Below are 27,081 nucleotides of genomic sequence, written 5' to 3' on the forward strand. Positions count from 1 at the left end.
TTCCATTGTCCCAGTCAGTCCAACCGGGAGAGTACTCGATTGTTGTCCGACCTATAGCACTGTCGTCGTCCATCAAGATGACCGCATCGACGTACTGTGCCGTACCGCTGACGGCACGAACATAGACCGTGAGCGCGACCGTATCTCCTTTGTAAAATGTGCGAATAGGAGCAACAATCATGAGATCAGATACAAGTTTGGACTCCCAGTCCTGCTGCGGTACGACTTGCACGGCTCCACAAAACTGCAACTGGGTGTCATTCGCAAATCCAAAATCGACGTTGACTGCTAGTTCTCCGGCCGGTTGCTGTCGAAGACTGCTATCAAACCACGCCTCCGGCAAGTTGTCAACCAAGACGGTGCAGTAGCCCTCTAACTTCGTCGTGCACGTGCCAGACAAAACCCGATCGTCTTTGACTTGCAATGGAGCCGATGGAGAAATGGCCACCTTGACATCGGTCGGACTTGTTCTGGATGAAAAACTCGAATCGTAGCCGTGCACCAATACGGTAACGGATCGCTGTTCCGGATAGACGATGGCCTGCAGAGGTTTGCACGACAAGGACGTGATGGGTTGAAGGCGGGTAGAAATAGCCAATACGTCGGCGTCGCCAACTGATATCGCATCAAAACTACCCGTCACACTGGTACTTTCTCCCGACGCTTTATTGAGATGATAACCAAGCTGCTGCGCGTATTGATTCTCGCCTCTTCGCAAAACGCTACCGAGAACGAATCCGTTGTCTCCGGCATTGAGCTTGACTATATGAGCTTCAACGACAACGATCGAAACGACGACGGAACTGTGAAGTTGCTCGGGATCGCTGCCGCGATCCGTTGCGTTGACGACGACCACGAACGTCGTTCCCACTTTCCAGTTCGACGTCGACGAAGCGCGTTCGAGACTGAAAACACCGGTAAGAAGGTCCAGTGCAAAAGGATACGAAGACGGTAGTTGGCGCAGGGAAAAGTCGATTTGAGAATTGATACCGATGTCGGCATCGTCGGCAGACACTCGTCCCACTGACGTTCCGATCAACGCGTCAACGTTGATTGCGAAGTCGTATTGTTTCTCGCTAAACTTCGGCGCATTGTCGTTCTTGTCCGTAATGTGGATGAGCACGGTCGCGTTCGAAGATCGCTGCGGAGAGCCGGAGTCGTAAACGATCACGGTGTAGAAATATTCGTCGACTTTCTCGCGATCGAGGGACTGGTTCACGACCAAACGGCCGTCGTTATCAATGCGGAATTGATTGTTTCCGTCGACGATGACAAACTTTTTCACGTCGCCGTTGGCGCCGGTGTCGGCATCGGTGACGACAAAGCGGAATCCCGGTACGGCCGTGCCGGGAGATGCGTCCTCCGGTATGTCGGTCGAGTAGAAGCGTTGGTCGAAAATGGGATCGTTGTCGTTCACGTCGACGACGATTACGTTGACGATGACCGTACTAGAGAGACCGGTGCCGTCGTCGTCTGTTGCCGTAATCGTGAGATTGTATTCGTCCTGCTTTTCGCGATCTGCTTGCTGGGATAGATAAATGTCACCCGTGCTCGAATTGATGGCGAATAGATTGGCTGGATCGCCGTCCGTGATTGCGTATTCGATCGGTCGATAGGGTGCCAAGTCAGGATCCGTCGCTTGAACTTGAATGACCGAAAAGCCGACGTCTTCGTCCTCGTTGAAACGAGCTGAATAGTAAGGCTGCGAGAAAGCAGGCGGCAAGTCATTCACATTCGTGACGTCGATATTGATAGTCGCATAGCCGATCCAGAGGTCTCTATCGTTAATTTGAACGAAGATCGAATAGAAACTGACGTTCTCTCGATCTAGATTCGTGCTGACCAACAGCTGTCCACTGGTAATGGCCCGGAAACCAAACGAATCGAAGAAATTTCCGTCGACTATTTTATACGTCTCAGATCCCGGTGGGAATGACGAATCTTCCGGATTGACAGTTACTACAGACGTGCCAATCGAAGCGTCTTCGGAAACAGTGACATTGTACACTCGGTTCTTAAACAGACAAAAATCTGACCGATAGATATTATCGGCCACCCAAAACGGATTGTATCCTTGAGACCCAACAATAATGCCTGTCGCTCCAATTCCTGCTCGGCGATCCGAGTCGAGTGCAATTCCCTGGATGCTTGTGTAGGCAAACGGCGTCGACGTAACATTGCTAACCATGACCTTCTGTCGAGTACTGTCCGTGCTTCCTTTTTGATCGACAGTGTATTGAATAAAGTTAATGCCGATATCTTCAAAACTTATTGCCGTGCTAACTTCGACAGAGAAACGACCAGATCCGTCCGGTATCATTTCCCAAAATCCTCCGTATGGTTTAGAAGTTGCGACTGCCGATGGATTTCCAGTCTGTCCCGACGTAATAGGAACCGAATTTCCGCCGACGATTATTCGCGATGTGACCCACTGCAATTCCATTGCCTTGTCCTTGTGAGATACCAAAGCGAAGACAAACGTCTGATCGTCCACAGGCGAGCAACTTCCGTCTACCATATCAACGTTGATCGTCAATGTGCAGTTGGCCGACGTTTCCACCGGCACGACGCTGACCGACGTCAGGAAACGCGTGAGACGGAAGTAAACTTGCGCCAAAAAGTAGGCGTCGTTTGAATCAATCACATCATCCAAATTGGCGTCTAGTTCTCGGAGCTGCTTGGGCGTATAGCCGGATACTAAGGAAGCATCCAGATTTCTTTTTGTCACGTATTGCAGTGTTTCTGTGACGTCAAATGTATCGAACTTTCCGTCGTTGTTTGTATCGCCTCTCACGCGACTGCAATCGATTGCACGACGGCGCCGACTTCGAGACGGCAAATCCGACGAAAGACCAGTCGTATCTCTGCGCTTTCGTGCATTGGGCCCAACTGCAACGCTCACTGTACCCGCAATAGATGTCGAGTTGATTCCGATGTCTCTGCTCGTACCGAATTCTCCAATTGTGATCACTCTTCCTGTGAGCGTCGTCACAGTCGAATTGTTTGCCACGACTTTGAAACGAATTCTGGCTACTCTGATGACGGCGCCTGAAACGCTGGACGACGACGCACTACCGCCAAAGCGTACCAAATTTGGTGGATCGTTCAACTGAGCAACAAATGCACCAGTAGGAAAGTCTGTCACATCGGTTGCCTCCAAAACCGTATCGTCGATAGATACCTCCAATTCCAGAGCACCAAACGCTTGGTTGTTTGTGTTAATAAAAACGTCAACCGTGAAGGTATCTCCAAGTCTTGCGACAGCGGGAATAGGTACGCCAGAACGACTTCCAAGATCCATATCGCCTACTCCGGCCTCAAGATTGGCAGCAATAGACAATGAAGCAGATTTTCCGATGTGAAGGCCGTATTGGGCACCTGCCGTTAGGACGACTTCTCTGTAGTAGTTATCAAACAATGTAGCAACAGCATCTGCACTGACGGATATGGCAGAGTCATAGGAACTGTTGACGGTGACAAGACCTGGATATTTCGTGGGATGGAAAATATTAAGAAGACGCGCTCCGTCTGATAAAGTGACGGCTGCGTTTAAATTCGCCGTCGTTCCTACTCCACCGTATAGAGTTTTCCTACTTTGATATAAGTTGTCCATCAAATAAAGCGGGTCAACCGCTGTAACAGTGACGACTGCGCTGCTAACGACGACAGTAACATTTTTGCTGGACAACAAGCCCATGAACGAAGCTGAAATAATCACATTTCCCGTCTCGGCGACGACGTTGCTTGGTGTTAAAACTCGAGCCGTGAACGAAACGGAGATCGAAGAGACAACGTGAAAAGTGACCGACGTGGAAACATCCGGAAAATCGCCATCAGTAATATTCGCGGAAGCAAACAGCTGCGCTTGTTGACGAATACCAGAAGGTCCGATAAAGTCCAAGCTGTTCTCAGTCGAACTGCCAGAGCCCTGAAACACCGGATAAGGACGAGCGAAGACCACCAAGTCTACCAGGTCGACAACAGTAATAGAAACTATTTTAACAACATCGACGTGCTTGAATTGAACGACCAGGAAGCCCGTGCCGACTCTTCCATTGCCATTGGCGACAACTTTCGGCTGTTTTCCTTCATCGGAGATGGTAAAAAGACCGTCGGCCAAAGTCAGGTTGAACTCGGTTCTTGGATCGTTTGTCATGTCTTGCGTGAACGGCGAAGGATCGGTAAACTCAAGCGTGACTGTGATGTCCACATTCAGCTGCAGTCCAAGAGGTAAATTCTGAAGAAGGCTGTTCTTCTCCGTTATCCTACCCGAACCCACGCCAACGACGACACCGGACGGCGGAGGTATATCCACTTTAATAGTGGCAATGTCGCTCTGCAAAAGTCCTTGTCCGTTTAAGCGGCAAGTTGGAGGCCACCAATGCACCGTAACGTAGTCACCTTCACCATTTCCGTATGCTTCTAATTTATCGCTTGCTGTAGCGACCACCACATTGGGATTCGTCGAGTTGGCGTAAAAGCCGTCTCCATCTTTTATTTCCGTGCGTGCTCCGTCGGAGAAGACAGCAAAGGCAGCTACGTGAACGATTTGTCCTTCTTGGTAAATCAAGTCTTCGACGCTCACCGAAGCCTGTGAAGTAGCGAGCGGGTCTGGGACAGATGGAATAAGAGATAGACGAAGACCGGTAAAAATGATTGCACTGATTGAAGAAACGGTGACAGCGTCTGACACGACGGAGATAGGAATCGAACCGATGACCCGACCGTCGTGCTCTACAGTAACATTAGCCATCCCCAATCCAACTCCGACGACATCACCATCGCCGGCGATCCTCGCAACCAAAGAATTAGTAGTGGAAATCTGTGCAGCCTTCAATCTTTCTTTGATGTGCGTAGAAAACGAAGAGCCGATGCCATTCTCAAATACAACTTCGACGTCGATTCTTCCTGACTGGTACTGTTCTTTTCTGCAATCAGACGGTGAGAGCCATTGGCTGACTGGATTGAGGAACTGATCAGAAACGGACACGGTAACCGGCAGAACTGGAGACCAAACCAGGAAAGTCAATTGCGATTTCAAAACGCCCGCGGTGACGTTCACAGTAGCTTCTCCTGCGCGAATTTGATTGCCATTTAACGTCGCATTTTGACAGTTGGAATCCACCAAGAGAATACCAGTAGGATCGACAACGCAGCCCAAGTTGCTCGAAAGAGGTTTCACTCCCTGAACGCCAGGCAAAGATCTCAAGGCGAAAACGTAGTCGTCGTACACTCCCGACACAGTAATGTTGGTCGTTACAGTTTCAGAATCAACAATAGCAGGCGTGTTAACCAACTCGGATTGTTCGGCATAGGGAAGGATGCCCACCAATGATGCGGGATAGCGCTGAATGTAAATATCGGCTTCGGAAGAAGAACCGAGGTGATACCCATTTCGATCCACGTGCTCCATCCTCGTTTTCTTCGTCAAAACGGAATCGGCGCGAATGTCCGCCATGCTAGTGACAGATCCAATAATCGCCTCGGTTTCATTACTGCCACCGTCCACCGTGACTTGGACAGAAAGCAGATATTCGGGACTCGTTCGACGTGATGACGGCGGTTGAATACTCGTCGGTAGACTACAAGCGACACTAAGAGTGCGCCCCGACGCGGAGGACGTACAAGTGAGATCAACTCCTTTCACCGAACCGAACCGAAGATTCGACGTTGCCGTTTCCAAAGTAAAGTCTATCGCTTTGACTCGATAATCGGTATATCCGTAGATCTTGACGTCAAACGATTCCCCGCGATAGAACGATCGAGGCGGCACTTCGACTGTAGCGGAATTTTCCGTGGCATTTGCCTGCCAGTCGACGCGACGATTCAATTTGACAGTGCCCAGAGGAATAGACGAAGGCAGCGTTGAAAAATCAGATTGAACTATTTCAACCGTAGCAAAATCGTGAGTGTCAAACCAATTCGACGCGACTTGAACGTGTGAAGGTTCCGAATTGGTTTGGCAGAGACCGTTAGAATTTGCCGTCGCCGTACAATACGGACCAGTAATAGAAGAGCCGCCGCCTGACGGCGTAATTCTGAGACGAAGTCGAGTTCTAGCCACTTTGGTACTGTGAGACGAATCAAAGAGCCGTACGGCAACGGCGAACGTTGATCCGATGAATTGGGAATTGTAGTCGTCGTACCACAATTCGTTCGTAAGGAGAACGGTTTGATACTGAGAAGGCGATCGCAATTTAGAAGAGAATTTTTCCGTGACTGTCTGAGAACCAAGCGTGGCTTCGATTTCACCTTGATTACCAGGATTTTCGTCGACTAGAAGACCGAATCTTTGAACGAATTGCGTTTCTCCACGTGCCCCAACTTGGCCGATAAGAAAACCGACATTTCGTATGGAAAAGTCAAAGTCCGCTGGCTCGAGGACGTTCAAAGTCACACTGATGGCACATGCCAGATTCCCGACGTCTCTCGCAAGCACCGAAAGAGAATACGACAAGGCAACTTCTCTGCTAAAATCAGTCGCAACGGCCACTATTTCCGCCGTCGTATTGCTGACTTTGCGTATCGCAAATTTCCCTCCGGCGTCGCCACCGGGCGCGAACAAGAACGTGATATTAGCGTGATCTTCACCGACGTCGGCATCCGTTGCAGTCACAACAGCGACCGTCGTCCCGTTGGCGACGTTCTCCGCGATACGCTCCTCGATGACGGAAGGTCGACAGATGGGCGCATGATCGTTGAAGGGAAGAATTTGAATGACGACCGTCGCCGTGTCGTTGAACGTCGGAACTCCGCCGTCGACTACGCGCACGTCGAACGTGTACGACGTATTGCTTTCGTAGTCTAAGCTCTTCGCAACAGAAACGACCCCCGTCGACGAATTAATATTGAAGTACTCCTGCGGTGAAACAAAGCTGTAGGTGAGCTCGGAATTTGGGCTGTCCGGTGCGTCGTTGTCGGTAGCCGAGACGCGTACCACAGAATCGCCAATAGGAATATTTTCGTACACCGCTGGCGGCCGGTAGGTGCCCGCGGAGAATTCCGGAGCATTGTCGTTGATGTCGGTGACGTGAATTCGAATCGTTGTGTAACCGTCCAAGCTTCCGAATACACCTCGATCGACAGCAAAAGCTTCAACCGTGTACAAAGCTCTCGTCTCGCGATCGAGGGGCCCGTTTACGGCGATAACGCCTGTCGTAGAATTAATAACGAACGGTCCACCGTCGACGTCTTTGAATCCGTAGGACAAAAGAGCATTGGAGCCCGAGTCGCTGTCGTTGGCGAAGAGATCGACGACTTCTGTACCGACGCTAATGTTTTCTGGCAAATAGAGGTCTTGATTCGATGGATAAAATACCGGAGGATGATCGTTCGTGCATTCAACTGTCGTCAAGTTCTGTCGGAAACTCCTCAGAGCGTCGAAACCTCGCGTAGAAACCAGTCGGAACGCGACGGCGTCAGTTCTCGAGCTCGTTATCAAGGCGTCGACCGGCTCGAAGGTGGGCGAAGATCCGCGATAGAATATCGTTGTGCGATCGTTGTTAGTATTTGGTCCGCCCGAAGCGACGACGACGACAAACACGTTGGCAAGATCTTGTTTGATTTCCGACACGGACTGGATAGCGAAAGTGCCGGGAGCAATCCATTTTGCAACCCACACCCCACCGTCGACTAGATTCGAGTCGGTAAGCGATCCGACGTCCAGAGACGACTGCTTGAACTGTGTAGCTATATCCGCGCCTTGAGATACAACCCCGACGAAAACGGTGGCCGCACTCTCGTTGACAGGAATATTTCCAGCTGCCCAAACTGTGATGTTGACTCTAAAACGGCAGAACGGAGAATCGTCCTGCACTGGCCGAATAGTTATGTCTTTCACAAAATGAGCTCTTCCAAAATGAGCGTCTACTAGGAAATAGGCATCAGCCAAATCGATGACACCGTCTTTATTCGGATCCAGATCGTACGACGCCGGTAAAGCTTGGTATCGTGGTCCCGCGCGACCGGGGAACCCTTGCCGTTGCGACGACAGGTACTGCAACATACGAAGCGAGTCCAATACGTCAAGAACGCAGTCGCCATTGACGTCGCCCAATTCGGACCCAGAAGAACAGCTGCACGGAGGACTGTTGCATCTGGTGATAGCCCTGCGCTGTCGACGAAGCCGAGGTTCCGGAACGACGTCCGGTGCACTTCGTCTCCTCCGCGAACCGTCCCCTATCTCCACCACAACATCGCCTGCAACGAAGTCTGTCTGTGACCCAATGGGTGCTAACACAAATTCTCGATCGTACAACGTGTCCACTTGACCACCGATTCTAGCAAGTCCCGTTTTTAGAGCTCTGAATGTAACGTTGGCGATGTGAAGCGAGGATGAAATCGCACCGGTAATTGTCGCTCCGGCTAGGCGAATGGAATCGGGCTCCATGGACCAGATGAGAGGACCACCTGGCCAGTCATCTCCAACGGTTACTTCGACCGCTTCAAGTAAGCTGCTGTTAAATTCAACCGTCATGTCCAACGCTCCGAGGGACGAGCTTCCAGTGTTGACGCGTACAGGAACGACAAATGAGTCGCCGACGTCCACCGGCGGAACGGGAATGCCATCTTGATTGCCCAAATCGACGTCACCGGTATCGGGATCAAGATTGCAGGCCACAATGAACTGACTGGCGGCTGCGGAAGCATCAGTTGAACGAATGAAAATCGCAATATCAGAGTGAAAATTTCCAATAATTTTAGGTTTTCCATCGATATCGTTAAGACTAATTGCAGCTCTTGTCTCGGCCAAGTTGGAAATAGTGAAGATCGCTTTATAGAGAGACACACCGCCTTTCCAAAAGTCATTCACCGTCACGTCGTCGTCAAATGCGAACTCCAAGAGAAGAGGATCCAAGCTCGAATCTTTGATTCCTCGAATTGTAGACGCACCCGAACGCAGAGAAAATTGAGCAATTTTGAGCACATCCACTGATTCAGACGACACGGTGAAATTCCATCGTTTGGTATTTCGCAATCCATTGAAAACTGCGTCGAGATAAACCGTAACGCCGACTTTACCCTTCGCCGCTCTTTGAATATGATTTTTCGGTTGAGAACCGCCACCGATTTCAATAACGTCGCTGACTCGAGTGAATTTCGTTATAGGATCAACGATTTGATACTCTGTATCAGCATGCGTAGAAATGTCGAACTCCTTGTGAGTAGTACCATTGGAATCCTTCAGAAGCAGCTTCGCCTCCACGAGAGCCTCCCTATAATCCAAACCAGCGCTAGCCTTGTAGAGCGCGTGTATATCTTTCTGCGTCGAACCATCATAGGTCGGATAAGGATGAGCTCTCACAGCCACTTCCTGAGTGGTCACAATCGTTATTTTTTGCATGGCAGTCGATCGAAGGTGAGCAAAACTTATTTTGATAGTAGCACTTCCAGCCGTCTTATTCGGAGTGATTTGATACACGCTGCCGACTTTTGCGAAGGTGAAAAGGTCCGTTGCCGACGAGGTGTCGTAGCGAGTGCGAGCGTCGACGGTGACGTCTTCCCGACGGACTTCCTCCGAGTCTGCGTTCTTGTACGACAGGAAGACTTTAAGAGTTGCCGACGTGGGGAACGAAAGTCCATTTTGCACCGAAATATCAGACGACGGCGTTAGCACTGCATTATCGACTTCGACAACAACGTCGGGAGAACGGTCGAGCTTGACGGAAACAAAACCCGTGCCAGTGCTGAGAGTCGAAGAAGAGCAGGAGGGCGGCTTCCACGTTACTTTCAAGTAGTGGCCCTTTCCGTCAGCTCCCCCTGATTGGAACGACAATGTAGATGCCTTGACCGTGACGACGCTCGTGTTGGTTGATTCTAAAGTAGCGCCGAGCGCTGACGTCAGCGGCAGGCGAACGCCGTCGTTGGTCGCGGCGGCGACAGAGACGTAGGCGACTGCGTCGTAGTAGGAAACCTCTTGGGAGACCAAAGCCGTTACCTGAACGACCGAATCGCTATTGATTTCATTCACTAGTTTCTTTCCCGTCTGATCAACGACGGATTCAACGACTACGTCGTCGACCGAGTAAACGTTCAGGGCAACCACGTCGACGATCGAGTTATCGACGATGACGTCGGACGATTCAAAGATTTTGCCGTCGCCGCGCGTAAATTGGAAGCGAAAGGTGCCTATCCGCCCTGGCGTCGCCACTCCATTGTCGACGGTCACAATGTTGGCGGGATTAGGCACCAACAAGCTGCGCACTAAATCGCTTACTCGCACGTTGAAATCCGTCGCTCCGTCAGAGAAAACGGCAGAAACTTCGGCCGTCGCTCTTTGCCACTCGTTCGTGCAGCCATCGCCGCCGAACCAGCCTCGAACGAGACTGAGTTTGCTGTCCGACGCGCTGATCGTCGCGTCTTTTGGATAAAAGACGCGGAATGCTAAAGTTGTTGAGTACATTTTGTCGTCATTGAATTTGATGTCGATAGAAACGGACACATTTCCAGACGTTTCTGTGCCGTCAAAATAAATAGCACTGCAGTCCGATTTGACCTTGATGACGTCAGTTTTCGGCGAACTACAGGTAAATTTCGCCGTTGACAACAGAGTGACACGACCCAAGCTGTTGATGCCCGGAACAGACAGCGAAAATTCTTCCTGGATTCCTGTCAAGGCGGCCGTATTAATCAGCGTCGAGTGATCGGCATAAGCGATTATATCTACGAGAAATTCTTTGGCGATGTGCAGAATACCAAGCGGTGCAGACGGAGGAGAGTCTCGATACAAATGGTTCGCTGGTCCACTGTAAACGCTGAGATCATAAACGTTGCTTAGAACGACGGCGCTGCACCTAAACGTTCCAGATTTCGCCACGGCTCCCGTGACTACTCGAACGTTGAGAGTGAACAATTTCTCGTAGTTCGACAGCAGACTTTCGTCGTTCGGTTCCTTAGACGTTCCATCGATCGTAGTCTTGTTTACGCCATCAAAATAGGACGCTATGCTCCATTGCGAGGTGTCGTATGCAACTGATTGTTCAACGGCGACGTTCGTGTCGGACTCGCAGACTATTGTAAAAGTCGTGATTGGACGATAAGCGTTCGCGAGAACATCGACTTGAAAGAGTTCTCCGGGATAGAGCGATCTGTAGGGCAGTTTGACGAGAACGTTTCCGCCGGCAACTGGCTCTCGCTCGTCACCGTGAACGGTCAATTTCGCCGAGATTTGCCCGTCACTCGTCTTATCGTCAAGTCCGATGTGAAGAGCGACGGCCGAATTCGAACCGTTGAGTGCGGAAACGCTGAACCAAGAAAGAGGCAGTGTGACTGTTGCAAGGCAAGTGCCGTCAGATGGTTGACTTTCACAACTTCCACTGACACGAACGGCTCCCGTTGCGTTTAATTCGGCATTGGGGACGACGCTGACGTAGACGGTTTGAGAAGCGACGCCTCCGGATCCTTTGTTGGTCGAGCTGACTTGCAGGAGTACAGACACCTCTCGACTATCCGAAAAAACATCGGTCGTAATCAAAATTCCACGTACAGACGTCGCTGGTTCTGTTCTGGCCAAAAGTTCGTATTTCGTAGAGAAATCGCCGACTTTGAACTCGATTTCGGACGTTTTTCCAGCGGCCAAATTCTGAAAGAGACTCACGTTTTGAGAGTAGGCGTACGGAGGACCACCGGAGCGACGTTGCGATACAACGCCTTGAGGAAACCCGGCACCAACCGTGGAGAACGACAGCGGGATATAGGCTCCAACGACAACAACTACTCTCGTGTAGCCGACAAGACGAGTCGGAGAACCGGTGTCGGTCGCCGAAACGTTGATGGTGTACGCAGGACGGAAGTCTCGGTTGAGCACTTTAGCGATGGTGAGAAGACCGGACAATTTGTCAATGCTAAACCGATCCGTATCATTGCCGGGCACAATAGCGTACTCCAGTGACTGGTGACACGTGTCGTCATCTGTAGCCGTCACCATCGCCAAGCTCGTGCCGGGCGACGCGTTGTCAGACACTGTCGGAGCGTACTCTCGACTGAACTTCGGCGCGTGCAGATTGACGTCTTTTGTGACGATAGTCACTGTGGCGGATGACGAGCGAGCTGGAACAGCGCCGTCTTGTGCAACAACTTGTATCGTTTCCGTAACATCTCCGTCGCGACAAAGGGACTTGACGGCGACAGTGATTTTTCCATTCACAGGATCGATTTTGAATTTTCCGTTGTGGTCGCTTTTCTTCTCGTTTATGGAATAGCTGACTTTTCCATTGATGCCGACATCCAGATCTGTCGCCGTCACCTGAACGACGAAAGTATTTATAGGATCCGTCTCATTGATCGTGCTCTTGTACGACGCAGGATTAAATATCGGATTATTGTCATTCTTGTCGTCAATGAAAACGTCAACGTTCGCTGTAGCTGAAAGAGAAGGAACGCCATGATCTCGAGCAGTGACGATCAGGTTGTACCGGGAAATGAGTTCTCTGTTTAGCGTCCGATTGACGACCAGTCTATTTCCTTCAACAACAGCAAAATCAAATCCTCCTCCGCTCACACTATACGTCACTTCAGCATTTCGGTCTATATCGGCGTCCGTAGTCGAAAGAACAAGAACGGTAAAAGCTTTTACGGTTCCGTTAGCCGCCACGCTGTCGACGCTTTCGGAAACGTTGAATGTGTAAGAGGTCTTGTTGAACACCGGTGGATTATCGTTATAATCGAGCACGGTGACGCTAAGCTTAACCGTCGTATTTCTCGCAGGCACCCCGAGATCCGTCGCCGCAATAGTCAGTTCGTAGTTGTCGAGCTTTTCGCGATTAAGAGTCGAAGCGATCGTTACTTCTCCGCTAATAGGATCAATTGCGAATTGCTTTTGGGGATCTCCCTCGACGATAGAAAAGCGTATTTCCTTGTTTCGATCAGATCCGGTATCGCAAGACTTGCCGCCGTCGTCGTCGGAGGCGCTGAAGTGGAATAGGCTATACGAGACGTTTTCGTTTTCGGACACGTCGACGGATGACGTCAGATTTTGATCAAATTGCGGCGTGTGATCGTTGGAATCGCAAACGGTTATGTGCACTTCTCCGAATCCTTTTTGGGCGTCGGGAATGAGATTCGGCGGAAGCCCCGTGCCGAAATCGTACGCCACCAAAGAAATGAAATATTTCGTGTGACTTTCGCGATCCAATTTCTTAAGAAGTTTCAAATCTCCGGACTTGGCGTCAATGCTGAAAAATCCCGTCACGCGGACATCGTCCTCTTCCTGATACAGCATGCTGATGTTGAATTCGCCGTTGGCGCCGGCATCGATATCCGAAACGTTGACCTTGGTGAGAATGGAGCCGACCGCTGTCTTTTCTGGAACGTTCAAGTAAATGTCTTTCTTTTCAAAAACGGGAATGTTGTCGTTAACGTCGGAAATCGTCAAGCGAACGTGGACGACTGTTTTCTGAGAAACAGTGCCCAAGTCTCTCGCTTCAATGACCAAATCAAAAAAACTTTGAACCTCGCGATTAAGCGTTCGACCAAGAGCAATGATTCCGCTAGTTTCGCCAATGCTAAATTGCGACACATCGGTGAACGAATCTCGTGGATTGCCGCTGAGGATTTTGTATCGAATGACTTGGTTCGGGTTCGTCTTCCCATCGCTCAGAAGTTGCCGATCAGCATCTCTCGCTCGCACAGTAATGACAGACTTAGAAACGTCATGATCTTCGCTAATCGTCTCGTTGTAGCCGTAAGGTTCAGTGAAGACGGGAGCATTGTCGTTCTCTTCGTCAACGTCAATAATAACTGCAACAGTGCTTGTTCGACGACCAGGTATGTGGGGCCCCTGGTCCGTAGCCGCGACAATGGCACTGTAGCGAACAGCTGTCTCAAAATCCAATTTCTTTTCAAGTGTTACAGTTCCGTTTATAGGATCGACGGCAACCGTGCCAGGCGTCACCGTCGGACTCGAAATAGAGAACCTGATTTTTCCGCTGGCAAGAGGGTCTTGGTCGCTCGCTGAGACGGTAAATAGAACAGTTCCAATAGACTGACTTTCGGCCCAGTGATTTTCGTAAACTCTTTCCTTGAAAACGGGATCGAAGTTGTTGAAACAGTCCGTTGCTTTGATGGTACTATCAAACGATTTCAAGGGATTGTAACCGTTCGATGAGAAAACGTTTGCAACCTGACCGCTTGTCAACGGTAGGTTGTTGTCCAATTTAGCAAACTCGAACGGTGCAACTAATGACCCAAATAAGGGGCTTGATCGACTTGCCGAATACTGGAGTCTACCGTCCAAAGTAACAACGACCAGACTGAGACCAATTTTCTTGAAGGCGATCGGTGGAGGATCTGTGCGGACCTGATAGACCCCATTGCCGATGTGTTTCGCCTTCCACCAGCCGCCGTGAAGTCCACTGCGAGATCCCGTAACTACAGGAAATGTCCCCGTTTCCAAAGTCGTATCGTCAAATTCAGATTGGAAGGTGCTGTTGGTATTTCCGATATCTACGAAGAGGAATGTTTGCTGTTCGTTTGGAATGACATCGCCTTTGTCATAAAGAGTCGCATTGATCGTAATCTTACAATCCGACCCAGCTCCGTCGACGGGAAGAATGACGAGTCCAGTGACAAATCGCAGAAGACCGAAATTGACTTTGGCCAAATACAGAGCATCTTCCAAGTCAATTTCTCCATTCAAATCGGGATCCATAGCATCCAGTTGCACTTGATTCAAATTCTTAAGAGCGTTGCCAGTCGCAGTCGCAAAACCCAACGCTTTTTCGGCCACGTACACAGAAGTAAATAAAACGTCGTTGACGTCGAATACACAGTCACCATTCGCATCACCTGTATCACGACCGCTGAGGCAATCACAGGGCGGAGAAGAGCAGCGGACTGCTGCTCGCCGCATGCGAGACTGCTTTGTGCGGTGGACAACAAAGTCTATAGAGCGTTTGCCAACTCCTCCAGTAATCTCAACGTTCACGTTACCAGCCACGGCAGCCCTCGGCACGGCATCACCAATCGTTACGACGCTAGCGCCGTACTCAGAGAGTGTAGTTACCGTACTTTCAATCTTTGCCAAACCGCTTGCTTTGGCTTTAAAATTGATAACTGCAATTTGCCAGAAGTTTGTTCCCGCTGTCGATTTGCTGGCTGAGCCTCCGAACCGAAGTTCTCCTGGAGGAGTGTTGATCGTTGAAATGAAAATTCCGCCTGGCCAATCTGTTCCCGTAGCTACCGACTGAACTTCTAGCAGATCCGCAGGGTATTTTATCAATATTTCGACTGCACCAAGTACTTTTCCTTGAATGTTGAGATGGACCGGAATTCTAAAATCTGCTCCAGCAGACTGAGCTACAATAGGCGGTCCGTCTCTTTCTCCAATATCAACGTCACCCAAAGAAGGAAGCAAGTTGGCTGCAAAACTGATTGTCTTTTCCGCAGAACTACCATTTGCCGTGATTTTCAAATCAACAGCTTTATCCGAGTTGCTCAAAATCGTAAGCTCTCCGTCACTACTTGCAGTCACTTGGTCAGGAGGAGAAAACATTATCAGACCCGGAAAGACAGCCTTGTTGTTTGGGAAGAGATTAGGATGAGATGTGCCGTCGTTGAACGTCACTTCTACAGCAAGATGCTCACTGCTTCCTTTTTCTCCGCTAAATGTTGGAGTTCCACCGCTCAGCACCAAGCCACCGCTACCAGTTACGCTCCCGATGCTCGTTACCCGCAAAGGCGACAGATCGGTAACGGTAAGAGGCAAAATTTCTTGTAGGCCAGAAAAACTAATGTTGATGCTGGTACGTCCGGTAGCAATAGCGTCAAAAATGTACGCCACTGCCGTTTTCTTCAGAATTTTCGAATCGATGCTATACGCAATTGACTGATGCTCAGTGATGACTTCTTCACGGCTGTTCGATAAAAGAAGAGATGACTGCACTTGACCGCTCTGATATGCCACTCTCGTCGTACCGTCATACCGACGGAGTTGGTTCACGCTAACCGTGCCCATATTTCCAGCCGTGTACGTGTGAAGCGTGCTCTTAATTCCCGTCGACTTGATCACGTTTACCGAAATCGTTTTCGTCAATGATGTGTGCGTAAACGAGACGGTAATCTTTGCCGTCCCAGTAATCCCGTTTCCGTTAGCAACGACTCTATTTCCAACTATAGAAACTGTGCTGTTGCTGTCGACGGTTAGAATTGTTCGCGAATCGCTGGTAAAGTCCGTAACGCGTTTGCCTCCGTTGAAACTCAGCTGAACCAGAATGGAAGTCGTGTCAACGTAGTCTGCCAAAAGAGTTGCCGGGTCCGATTTGACGACCAATTTGTCGGTGCCGAGGGTGAGTGTCACGTTCTCGGGACTGAACAGGCTAATGTCAACAAAGTAAGTGCCTGTAGTGAGCTGAACGTCGTCACACAAGTCTTTCCAGGTGCCCGTCAATATAGGACCCTTTCCGCTGCCTTGTATCGTCACTTCTTCTTCGTTTGAAGAATCGACAGACAGAATGCTACTGTTTGTCGAAGTCAAAGACAATCCCGTGCTAGTGAAGACAGATAATTGAGAGCCATCCTTGAACACGACGCTAGCAAGAACTGCTGCGGTGTCTCCTTCGTAGTTGAGTTCTCTTAGAACGTTGATTTTAGCCGTACCCTTGATACTGTCTCCGGACGTCGGATCGTCTATTGCGTCGAACGAAATGCCGGTGACCAGTTCGAGTTTGATATCTTCTATGCTGATTGCTTTGCTACCGGCTTCTATTTCCGTAGTTCCGAGACTTCTGCCGTTTGCTTCAATGCTGATATTACTTTTTCCGGAACTCAAAGCTTTGGCCGTGACTTCATTTCCACTAATGATTAGTTCAATGACGTTGGGATCGCTTGAAACGAGCTTGTTTTTCACCAATGGTGTAATGACTGTTTGCTGAACGCTTGCGCTAGAATACTGGAAACTGGCTTCCACAGTAATGGAACTTCTTTGGTAGGCTTGCGAACAATTATTTTCCTTGTCCTTCCAACCGGTCACAGGACTCAGCACATTGTCATTATCTGCTACCCGAATTGTTATCTGAGATGGAATCCACACCCTGAATGGAAGAGATCCCGTCGCATCGCCTTTGGTCGCAGTCACGATAGCATCTCCGGAGCCTTTCGTTTCCAAGCCATTTAAGTAGGCACGAGAACAGCCAGCGACAACCTTAATGGTAGTTGCGTCGCTAGAACAGGCGACTCCGGATTCAGCATAGTTAATGTGGCCCGTCTGATAGATTCCTATTACTGTGATGTCGCTTTGAATATCAATCTCATCCAGGTAAGCCGTATTCAAAAGATTCGTCTTCTCGGCATGAGGCAACAACGCAAACAGCTTGTCATCGACAACGTAGACGTAACCCTTTGCTGCATTGCACGACGCGTTGTCCAAACGGTTGCTGAATCCAACAGTAGCTGGAGATATTCTCTCTTTCCTAGTGTTTGTCAAAAACAGGACAGAAGCGCTGATGTCTACACTGTCAGCTCCTTGCCATGATGAACTGCTCAAACTGGCAAACTTCAGAGTCACTAAAGTTTCGTAGTCGGTTATGCGACCAGCGGGCGCTGCTTGTGGATCTTCCAATATTCCATTTAATATCAGCTCAGGCGCTTGATTGCTGACTGCTACAGTTATAGTCCAGCCTTTTGATTGAACGTAGCCAGTGTATTTTAGCTTGGACGAGAATGTTATCTTTAGTTGAAACGTTGCCATGGCGTAGATAGCATTTCCCATGATCTTAACTTCGAAATCCTTGCCCGGATGCACGAAGTACGTGGGCAGTATGAGCACGACGTTTTTCCCCACCGAAGCGCACGACTGCCTTTTTTGATGTACTACCACTTCGCCCAGACTCGCGTACGATTGGCCATTAATGCGGTACTTGAGAGCAACGCTTCTGTTCGTACCAACAGAACCCACTTCAAACCAAGCAGCAGGAAGTGTAACAGTTGCAGGACACGTACTGCCTCGAGAAACGTCCGTTCTGCACGTTTTGCTTACAGTAGCCGGTCCAGAAGCAGACGTGGGTCGCTCAGCAACGATCTCCATGGTCACTTGATTCACATTGGCTGTCGAGTGACCGACGCCTCTCGCCTGAAGGAGTACTTTGACATCGGGAGAATCGTACCAAGCCTCCTTCGTAATTTGTATAGCATTAGCCTTTGACGGGGTCTCCTTGGCTGAAATCAGAGTCTGCTTTTCAGTAAAGTCTGCCAACGAAAATTGCACGTCGACCGGTGCACCGCTAAGTCCACCCGAAAACTGCCAGAAATCGTGCTCGTAGTTATTGTCCCCTGTACGACTCAGCGCCGGTATGGGAAGAGCATCGATGCCACCCGTGGTGAATTTCACCGGCAGAAGTTTTCCAACGAGTATAATGAGACGCACTCTGCCCGTTAGCGGAGCAGACGACAGGGTGTCCGTTGCTCCCATGGTCAAAAGGAAAGACAGTTCGTTGGGGGCTAGCTGCCTGGCGAGCGTCACTCGTCCTGTAGCGTTGTCGACAGTAAACAGTTCATCCGTTCCTCCAGCAATCAACGAGTACACGAGAGCACCTCCGCAAATGTCGCCGTCTGTAGCTACGAGTTTCGGCACGACTTCGGTACCGACATCTGCCTGCACGTCAAGTCGAGAGATGTAGGACGGTCGGTCGAATTTAGGCGTTTCCAAATTGACGTCTTTCACTGTCAATGTCAGTTTCGATTTTCCAATTCGAGGCGGACTTCCGTGATCGGTAGCATTGAAAAAGAGTTCGAAAACTTGCGTGGGATTCTTGTGATGGCACAGAGGACGATTGGACAGCGGGTCCACGATCTTATTCTCAAGCGTTATAGCGCCGGTCGTCTTGTTAATAACAAATCTTTCATCTGCTTCCATGGTATAGGTGAGTTCGGCATTAATTCCGATATCGAGATCACTGGCTGAAGGCTGATATATTGACGAACCAGCAGCAATTGTTTCGAGAACAGTCTGCTCGTACACTTTCTGACTGAAGACTGGGGTCTCGTCGTTTTCATCGAGAACAGTGATGACCACAGGAACGCCTTTCTGAAGTTGGGGATCTCCGCTGTCTGTCGCTGTCGCAGTCAATGTAAAAATGGCTTTGTTTTCACGATCGAGCTTGCTGTTTGTCGTCGAGATTATTCCGCTGAAGGCGTTGATCTCAAACTTGCCGTCGTGTCCGGATAGACTGTAACGCACGACCGAATTGTTGCCCGTGTCCTCGTCCGTGGCACTGACTTGGGCGACCGATATTCCAGCTGCGGAATTTTCCGGAACACTTCCACTGTAGCTCGAATTTTTAAATACGGGAGCATTGTCGTTGACGTCGGTAATTTTCACCGTGAAAGTCGCTTCGCTTGTTCTCTTAGGATCGCCGCCGTCGAACGCCTCAATAGTAAGATCGTATTTGACGGCCGTTTCGTAATCAACAGGTGGAACTGTCTGAATAGCCGCCTTGGTTCTTCCCGTCACTTGGCTCAGTACAGTCACTTTAAATTTACCCATGCCTCCTTTCGTGATATTAAAATTAACCAATCCGTTGACGCCGATGTCATCGTCAGTCGCGGTGAACTCCAAGAGAGTCAGCGGAAGGATCTCGATGCCATGCTCCACGACCGTCTTTTCGCCGTAACTTCCATTGCTCGCTGCTAGAAAAACGGGCGTGTTGTCGTTCACGTCGCTCACGGTAACGGCGACGACTGCTTTGACTGTATGCTGCGTCTTGTCCGGATCCGTTGCACTTCCGCTGGTATCGTCTCCCGATGAAATCAAATCTGCCGGATTATCAGAGGCAATGACTGTAAGCGAATAGCTGTCCTTGACCTCGCGATTTAGCTTTGGATCAATAAGGCTGATCACTCCCGTTTCGCTATCGATAGAGAAGAGACCCCACTTCTTAGAGTCGGCATCTAAGCTATATCGAATCGTTTTATGTCCTTCGCTATCTTTGTCTGTTACATTAACTTGGTTAAAAACGATGCTACCGTTCTTTGCGTTTTCGGCTATAGTCGCCTTGTACGGAAGGCCAACGAATTCTGGAATGTTGTCATTCCGATCTACAACGGTGATGACGACTTTGACGGATGCCGATTTCGCCTCAGAACCTTCGTCCGTAGCGAAAACGGTCAACGAATAAGACGTCGTGGTTTCATAGTCGAGGCTTTGAACGAGAGACACATCTCCACTGTCTGCATTGATTTCGAACTTTCGCTCGGCGTTTCCGTCAGTAATCGAAAATTTAATTGCTTTGTTCGATCCCGAGTCCTTGTCGTCTGCCGTCACCGTAGCGACGACTCGGTTGGTCTTCGCATCTTCGCGCAAAAACCTCGTGATCGGCTTTTCTGCGTTGGTGATGACGGGAGGATTGTCGTTGACGTCGAGCAAGGAAATGACGACTTCGGCTTCGGACGACAGAGGTGGATCGCCTCGATCAGACGCTTTTATCTTGAGCGCGTACTCCTTTTTTCCTTCGTCAAAATCGAGTAAATCTGGTCTCAAAACAGTGACGTTACCGCTGCTTTTTTCCATCTGGAAAGGATTGTCAACGACATCAACGAACGCGTACTCCACTTCTCCGCCAACGCCACTATCGCCGTCCGTCGCCGACACGCTGAGTACGACCGTATCCTTGGGACTGTCCTCGTCGATCGACGCGGAATAAACGAGCTGCGTAAAAACGGGCTTTTCGTCGTTGTGATCCAGCACGTCGATCGTAACGGGAACGGATCGTTCCTTTCGGTCGGCACCTTGATCACGAGCTATTACGGCAAAGCGAAAGACTGTCTGCGTTTCGTAGTTCAACGTCTTAGCAACGGTGATAACTCCAGTCGTTTCGTTGATCGCGAAGAAGCCGTCGTCGTTGCCCGATAAGAACGAATACGTTATTTTCGCATTGATGCTCGCGTCGGCGTCTTTTGCTGACACCGTCAAAACGACGTGACCAACGGTTCGATTCTCGTGAACGGAACCAGAATAACTGGGCTGTGAAAAGATTGGAAAGTTGTCATTCTCGTCACGTATCGTCACAGTCACTGTCGCTTCGTCGAACAGCTCTGGCTTGTTAGGATTGAGAACTTTCAAGTCCAACGTAAGGCTACGGGCAGTCTCGTAATCAAGAGGAGGAAGGCTCTTTATCACGCCAGTAGTGGAATCTATGGTGAAGTTAGCCGCTCCCGTTCCACCCACTATTTGAAATTCCGTCTTCTGATTGTCACCAGAATCCCTGTCGGTCGCTGCAACTTGAAGAATGCTCGGGTTGCCTCTGGTGTGCTCGAATACGGACGTCGTGTAAGTCGGAGCGGAAAATTTAGGCGCGTTATCGTTCACGTCAAGAATGTCAATGGTGATCTGAGCAGTATCACTGAGCTCCTCACCATTGCCACTTCCACTCGCACTGAATTCGTCAGCACGATCCTGCGCCTTGACTGTAAGTACGTGCAACGTCTCTTTTTCATAGTCTAGCACGCTGCCGTTGGCAATCGTAACCAAGCCGCTCGTCTTGTCAATCGCAAACGCATTCCCCGCGTTGCCATGCGTGATCGAATACTCCAAGAAACCATTGTGTTCGAGATCTTTGTCAGTTGCAGAGACGGTCACTACGGAATCGCCCACCATTGCCGACTCATTCACTTTGGCACGGTAGGTGAGAGGATCGAAAACAGGGCTATGATCATTGACGTCGAGAACCGTGATTTCTAGGTCGGCACTTGCCGTGAATTTTCCGTCAGTGGCTTCAATTCTGATTTTGTAGAGGCTAAGTGCTTCTCTGTCCAGGGATCCGCTGAGCTTCACGTCTCCGGTGTCTTTCACAACGTAAAAGAGCCCGTAGCCGAGCCGATTTTCGTCGTTGAGCGCAATGCGGTAGGTGACTTTGTTGTAGAGGTCAGAATCGTTGTCTTCTGCTACAACAGTTCTTATCGTGGAGTCTAATTTGGCATTTTCTCGCACTCTCACGGGAAGCACCGGCTTGAAAACCGGTTTTTCGTCGTTGAAATCCAAAATGTCAACCGTCAAAGTGAAGTTGTCTTTCAATTGACCCTTGTCCTTAGCCTCAATAACGACGCTGAAGGTACGATCAACGTCAGGTTTGTCGAAATTGAATTTCCTCTTTGTGGAAACGATGCCAGTCTTGGAATCAACTTCAAACGACTCGGTTTCCGTTATGACGGAGTAAACGATTTCGTCGCCAACATCGTCGTCTGATGCAGACACTTCGTAAACTGACGTCTGAATTTTGGTGTCTTCAGAAATATTGACTCGGAAGAAATCTGGACTGAAAATAGGTGCGTGATCGAAGGCATTGATAACAGAGATCGTCGCAAAAGTTGGCGCCGTTTCGGCTATCGGTAGTCCATTGTCGCTCGCCTCCACAAAATAACTGCACGTTTTGCCACCAATTTCGTCATAGTCGAGCTTTTCTCCTACCGAGAATTCGCCGGTCGTGCGATTGAGAAGAAATCGCGCACCGCATTCAAGAGGATAGCTGTGCACCACTCTGTAAGTGATAGCAGCGTTAGGAGGAGAATCCTTGTCACTCGCAGATACTGTAAGAACAACCGTCCCTACAGGCGAAGTCTCCGGCACGGTGTCATTTGAGTACTGTCCCGAGGTGAAAATAGGCTTATTGTCGTTGACATCGGTGATGTACACGCTGGCATTGACGCGGGCAGACAGAGGATTGGAGCCTGCGTTTGCTGCCTCAATGACGAGCTCGTAGCTTTTCTTGCTTTCATAATCCAAGGAGTTTCCAACCGTAACAGAACCGGTAACGCTGTCTATTGCAAATTTGCCATCTTCGTTTCCACCCACAATCGAGTAGGAAATCTTTGCATTAGTGCCCGAGTCTTCGTCGGTGGCCGACACTTGCAAGACGGGCGCTCGAACAGTCAAATCTTCCTTGATCGTTGCATTGTAGGAAGACTTCGCGAATATCGGAGGGTTGTCGTTTACGTCAGTGACCGTGATTACAACGGTCGCTGTCGCGCTCAGAGCATCGTAACCAGATGCAACCGCATCGGCACCCGACGATCCAGATCCGACGTTATCAACAGCTTTTACAACGAACTCAAACGACGTTCGAGTTTCGAAATCCAAAGACTTTCCAAGTGAAATAGCACCACTCGTCGAATTAATGTCAAACTTGCTGTAATTTCCCGAATCGAAAGAGTATTCGATCCGACCGTACTGGTGAAGATCGTTGTTTGATTCTTTTGCGACGACAGTCACAAGAACTGATCCGACCGCTTCGTCTTCTGGATACGACGCGCTGTAAGTACTCTTTTCAAACACTGGAGCGTTGTCGTTGACGTCTCTCAGTTTAACGACGACAGACGCCGTCTGGGTAAACTTGGCATCCTGCACGCTGACAGTTAAACTGTAGGACGCCACGTCTTCTCTATCAAGCAAAATAGCCGTCGTCAGTTGCCCAGATTTGCTATCGAGCTCGAACGCTCCTCCAACGTTTCCGTTTAGAATAGAGAAAGAAAACTCCCCGTTAGAGCCCGAGTCGGCATCGGTGGCAGATACGCTTAGAACAGAGTACCCAACACCAACGTCCTCGTTGATCGTCGTCGTATACGTCTGGCGGGTGAATACGGGAGGATTATCGTTCACGTCGTTCACCGTCACTTTCACATCGGTCTCGCCACTATTGCCACCGCCATCTTTAGCAATCACTGTCAGGACGAATTCGTGATCGCCGGTGTCGTAGTCCAAACTAGTATTCGCAGACAAAATGCCGCTCTTTGGCCCAACGGAGAACTTCTCGGATCCACTGGTCGCTTTGAGTAGATACGTTATTTCTTTATAATCTTCTGAATCGGCGTCAGTTGCCGAAAGGGTTATCAGCGCAGTTGGAACGGTGTTGTTCTCGTTCAGAGAAGCGTTCCTTGGGTATGCAGAGCCGGTCAAGAAAATAGGAGAGTTGTCGTTTTTGTCGATGACGTTGACGGTGAGTACCGAAGAGTCGGAGCTGGACGGACTTCCATCGGTCACCTCCAAAAACAGGACGTACGTTGTCGCTTTCTCGTAGTCAAGCGGCTGGGCTGAAACGCTCCCATCGGCAGGGTCAATGGAAAATAGTCCTAAGGAATTTCCTCCGGTGATTTTGTATTGCAGTTTGGCGTTCGTTCCGGAATCCGCGTCAGAGGCGGTGACCGTAGTAATAACCATAGTTTTCGGCGCATTCTCAATAACGCTGACAGTGTAGTTAGCTTGGGAAAACACAGGCCTGTTATCGTTTATATCCAAAACGTTTACAACGACTTCAGCCGACGTCTTCCGGGCTGGAATTCCCTTATCTTCAGCCACAACGGTGAATCGGTACTGATGTTTTCCTTGATCATAGTCCAAATTCTTCACAATCTTGATGTCGCCTGACGTTGGATCAATTTCGAAGTTGTCCGTTCCGCTGCCGGATTCTATGCTGTACACGAGGTCACTGTTATCACCGGAGTCTTTATCGGTGGCACTAACGTGAACGCGAACAACGCCGACGTCGCTGTTTTCGCTCACATCGACCGTGTAAGTGGGCCCGGACGCATTGAAAACGGATGGAGGCCCGGTGTCAACAAAAATTGGAGAATTGTCGTTCAGGTCCGTCACGGTTATAGTGATGCGAACAGGATCAGAACGAAGTGGTTTGGAAGCATCGTCTCGAGCCTCGGCCGTGAGAACGTATGACGTCTTTTTCTCGTAGTCGAGCGAACGATTCAGGGTAAGCACTCCAGTTACCGAGTCAAGAGCGAATTTACCGTCTTCGTTTCCTCTGATGATAAAGTATCTGATGGTCGCTTGAGGAGTTCCCTCCTCGTCTTTTTCGGTCGCCGCGATTTTCAAAACGCTTTCACCGACGGTGAAATTCTCCGCAAGGGCTGCAGAATACGAAGCGTTGTCAAACTGCGGCACGTTGTCGTTTCGATCGCGTACGGTAATCTTCAACGTCGCCGTGTCTTTGAATTTGTCGTCAGACACTTCGATGTTGAGAACGTGTTCTCCCTTCGTCTCTCGATCGAGAGATGCCGCGACCGTTACAACGCCCGTCGTGCGATCCATACGAAACAAGGACTCGGTATCGTTCACGATACTGTAAGTCTTCTCGACATTGCCAGCGTCTGTATCGTTGTCGGTAGCAGAAATGGTGTCGATAACGGTATCTCCTATGGAAGCGTCTTCATATACGCTGGCATCGTACTCTTTTTCAGTGAAAACAGGCGGTTCGTCATTCAAATCAACAATCGTTATGGCCACATTTGCTCTTACTGACCTGCCTCCGCCATCCGTGACAGTAACCGTCAGAGTGTAGTTTCTCACCTGTTCAAAGTCAGGCGATTTCTCGATCGTAATCTCTCCTGTTTTCTCGTCGATTTTAAACGTTCCGGATACTCCGTCGCCTGAGCCGGACGCAGACGATACTGACGACTCGGTTACGTCGGTATTTCCCGCGGTAATAGCATACGTTAGTGCACTATTGGTCCCGACGTCGTCATCAGAGGCAGATACGCTAATAACTGACGTCCCAACAGAAAGATTTTCATCGATTGTCGCCGAATACGGAGTATTCTGAAACACCGGATCCCTGTCATTAGCGTCTGTCACAGTAATAGTAACGAAGACCGTATCTCTTAGAGGCGGAGAGCCGAGATCGGTGGCACGAACTGTCAAAAAGTATTTCGCCACGGCTTCTCTGTTTAGAGACTCGTTCACATAAATTATTCCTTCTCCCTTTCCCTTTGTGGTATTAATAGCAAATGGAGAACCCGGGTTGCTGGAAATGATAGAAAATTGGATCTCTCCATTCGTCGTCACATCTCTGTCTGTAGCAGAGACAATCAAAACTACTGTGTCCCTTTTACTGGCCTCTGAGACTTCCGCGGTATATTGACGTCGAAGGAAGATGGGAGGATTGTCGTTTTTGTCCTCTACCGTCACTTCAAGATAGGACGTAGAGTTTAGCCGACTTCCAGGATTACTTGCCGTGAGAGATAAATTGTAAAAGGATACCATGTCGTAGTCCAATAATTTAGCAGTTCTTACGTCACCAGACACGGCATCGATGGCAAAGAAATCAGATCCAGAACCAGACAAGCTATATCGAATCAAAGCGTTATCACCGATGTCTTTGTCCGTGGCAGTCGCCGTGAAAATAACTTCGTTGACAGTAGAATTTTCGACGACGTTCGTTTTGTAGATCTTCTGCGCAAAGACGGGAGCATTATCATTGTCGTCAGTCACGGTTATAGAGACCGTTGCGTTGGAAGACAAGCCACCGGTGTCGGTAACCTGAATAGTCAATGTGTACGAATCTCGCAGATCCTCTCTGTCGAGAATACCGGACTGATTGACGTACACAAGTCCAGTAGTGACATCCGTCGCTTTGATGCCAAAAACGCCGTCGACATTTCCGGCAACGATGGAAAAGGTGAAAAGGACGTTTCTTGTCGTCGGATCGTCGTCATCTGTCGCCGCTACCTGGACGACGGTCGCTCCGGCCTTGGCTTCTTCGTTGATCTCTCCGGTGTACTTCTCCTCCGTGAATTGCGGCGCTTTGTCGTTGACATCGGTCACCGTTATCGTCACAGGAACGCCTTCACTTCTCAAACCGAAAGAATCGGTTGCACTGGCTGTCAGATGGTAGACGGACCGCGTTTCGCGATTCAAGTTTCCTTTCGTATAAATCTGACCCCCTTGGGTATTTATGCCAAAAGGCAGAGCCACCGGTTCGAGGGCATAAGACAGAACGGCATTGTCTCCGATATCTTTGTCGTCTCCTTGAACGATGAGAATCCCGCTTCCGCTAGCCGTCGTATAAACAGAGTCATTCGCCTTCGCGTTCTCCTTTATGAAGCCAGCGTAGGAGGCAGCCAAAATAAAAGGCTTTTCATCGTTGATGTCAGTGATGTTGATGACAAGAGGAACGGTGGACGATAGCGGCGGCGTTCCTAAATCTTTCGCTTCGACAGTTAGATCATAAGACGGCTGCTTCTCCCTGTCCAATGAACCGGCAACAGTCACGGCTCCTGTCACGCTGTCAATAGCAAAGTGATCTTTATTCTTCCCGCCAACGAGAGAGTACCGAACCTCTTCGTTGATACCTAAATCCTTGTCCGTAG

The 27,081-nt window shown here is 49.6% G+C and overlaps 1 protein-coding gene across 1 annotated transcript in view; it reads right to left on the reverse strand.

The window, feature by feature from the left end:
* The window catches only part of LOC136193387 (uncharacterized), a 36,279-nt gene that overhangs the window by 3,743 nt on the left and 5,455 nt on the right, over window positions 1-27,081 (reverse strand). The window contains exon 8 of the mRNA XM_065982280.1: window positions 1-27,081. This exon is cut by the window's right edge and continues 2,728 nt beyond it. Coding sequence (XP_065838352.1) covers window positions 1-27,081 — 27,081 coding nt within the window.

The sequence above is a fragment of the Oscarella lobularis genome, chromosome 11, assembly GCF_947507565.1.
Source record: "Oscarella lobularis chromosome 11, ooOscLobu1.1, whole genome shotgun sequence".
Lineage (NCBI taxonomy): Eukaryota > Metazoa > Porifera > Homoscleromorpha > Homosclerophorida > Oscarellidae > Oscarella > Oscarella lobularis.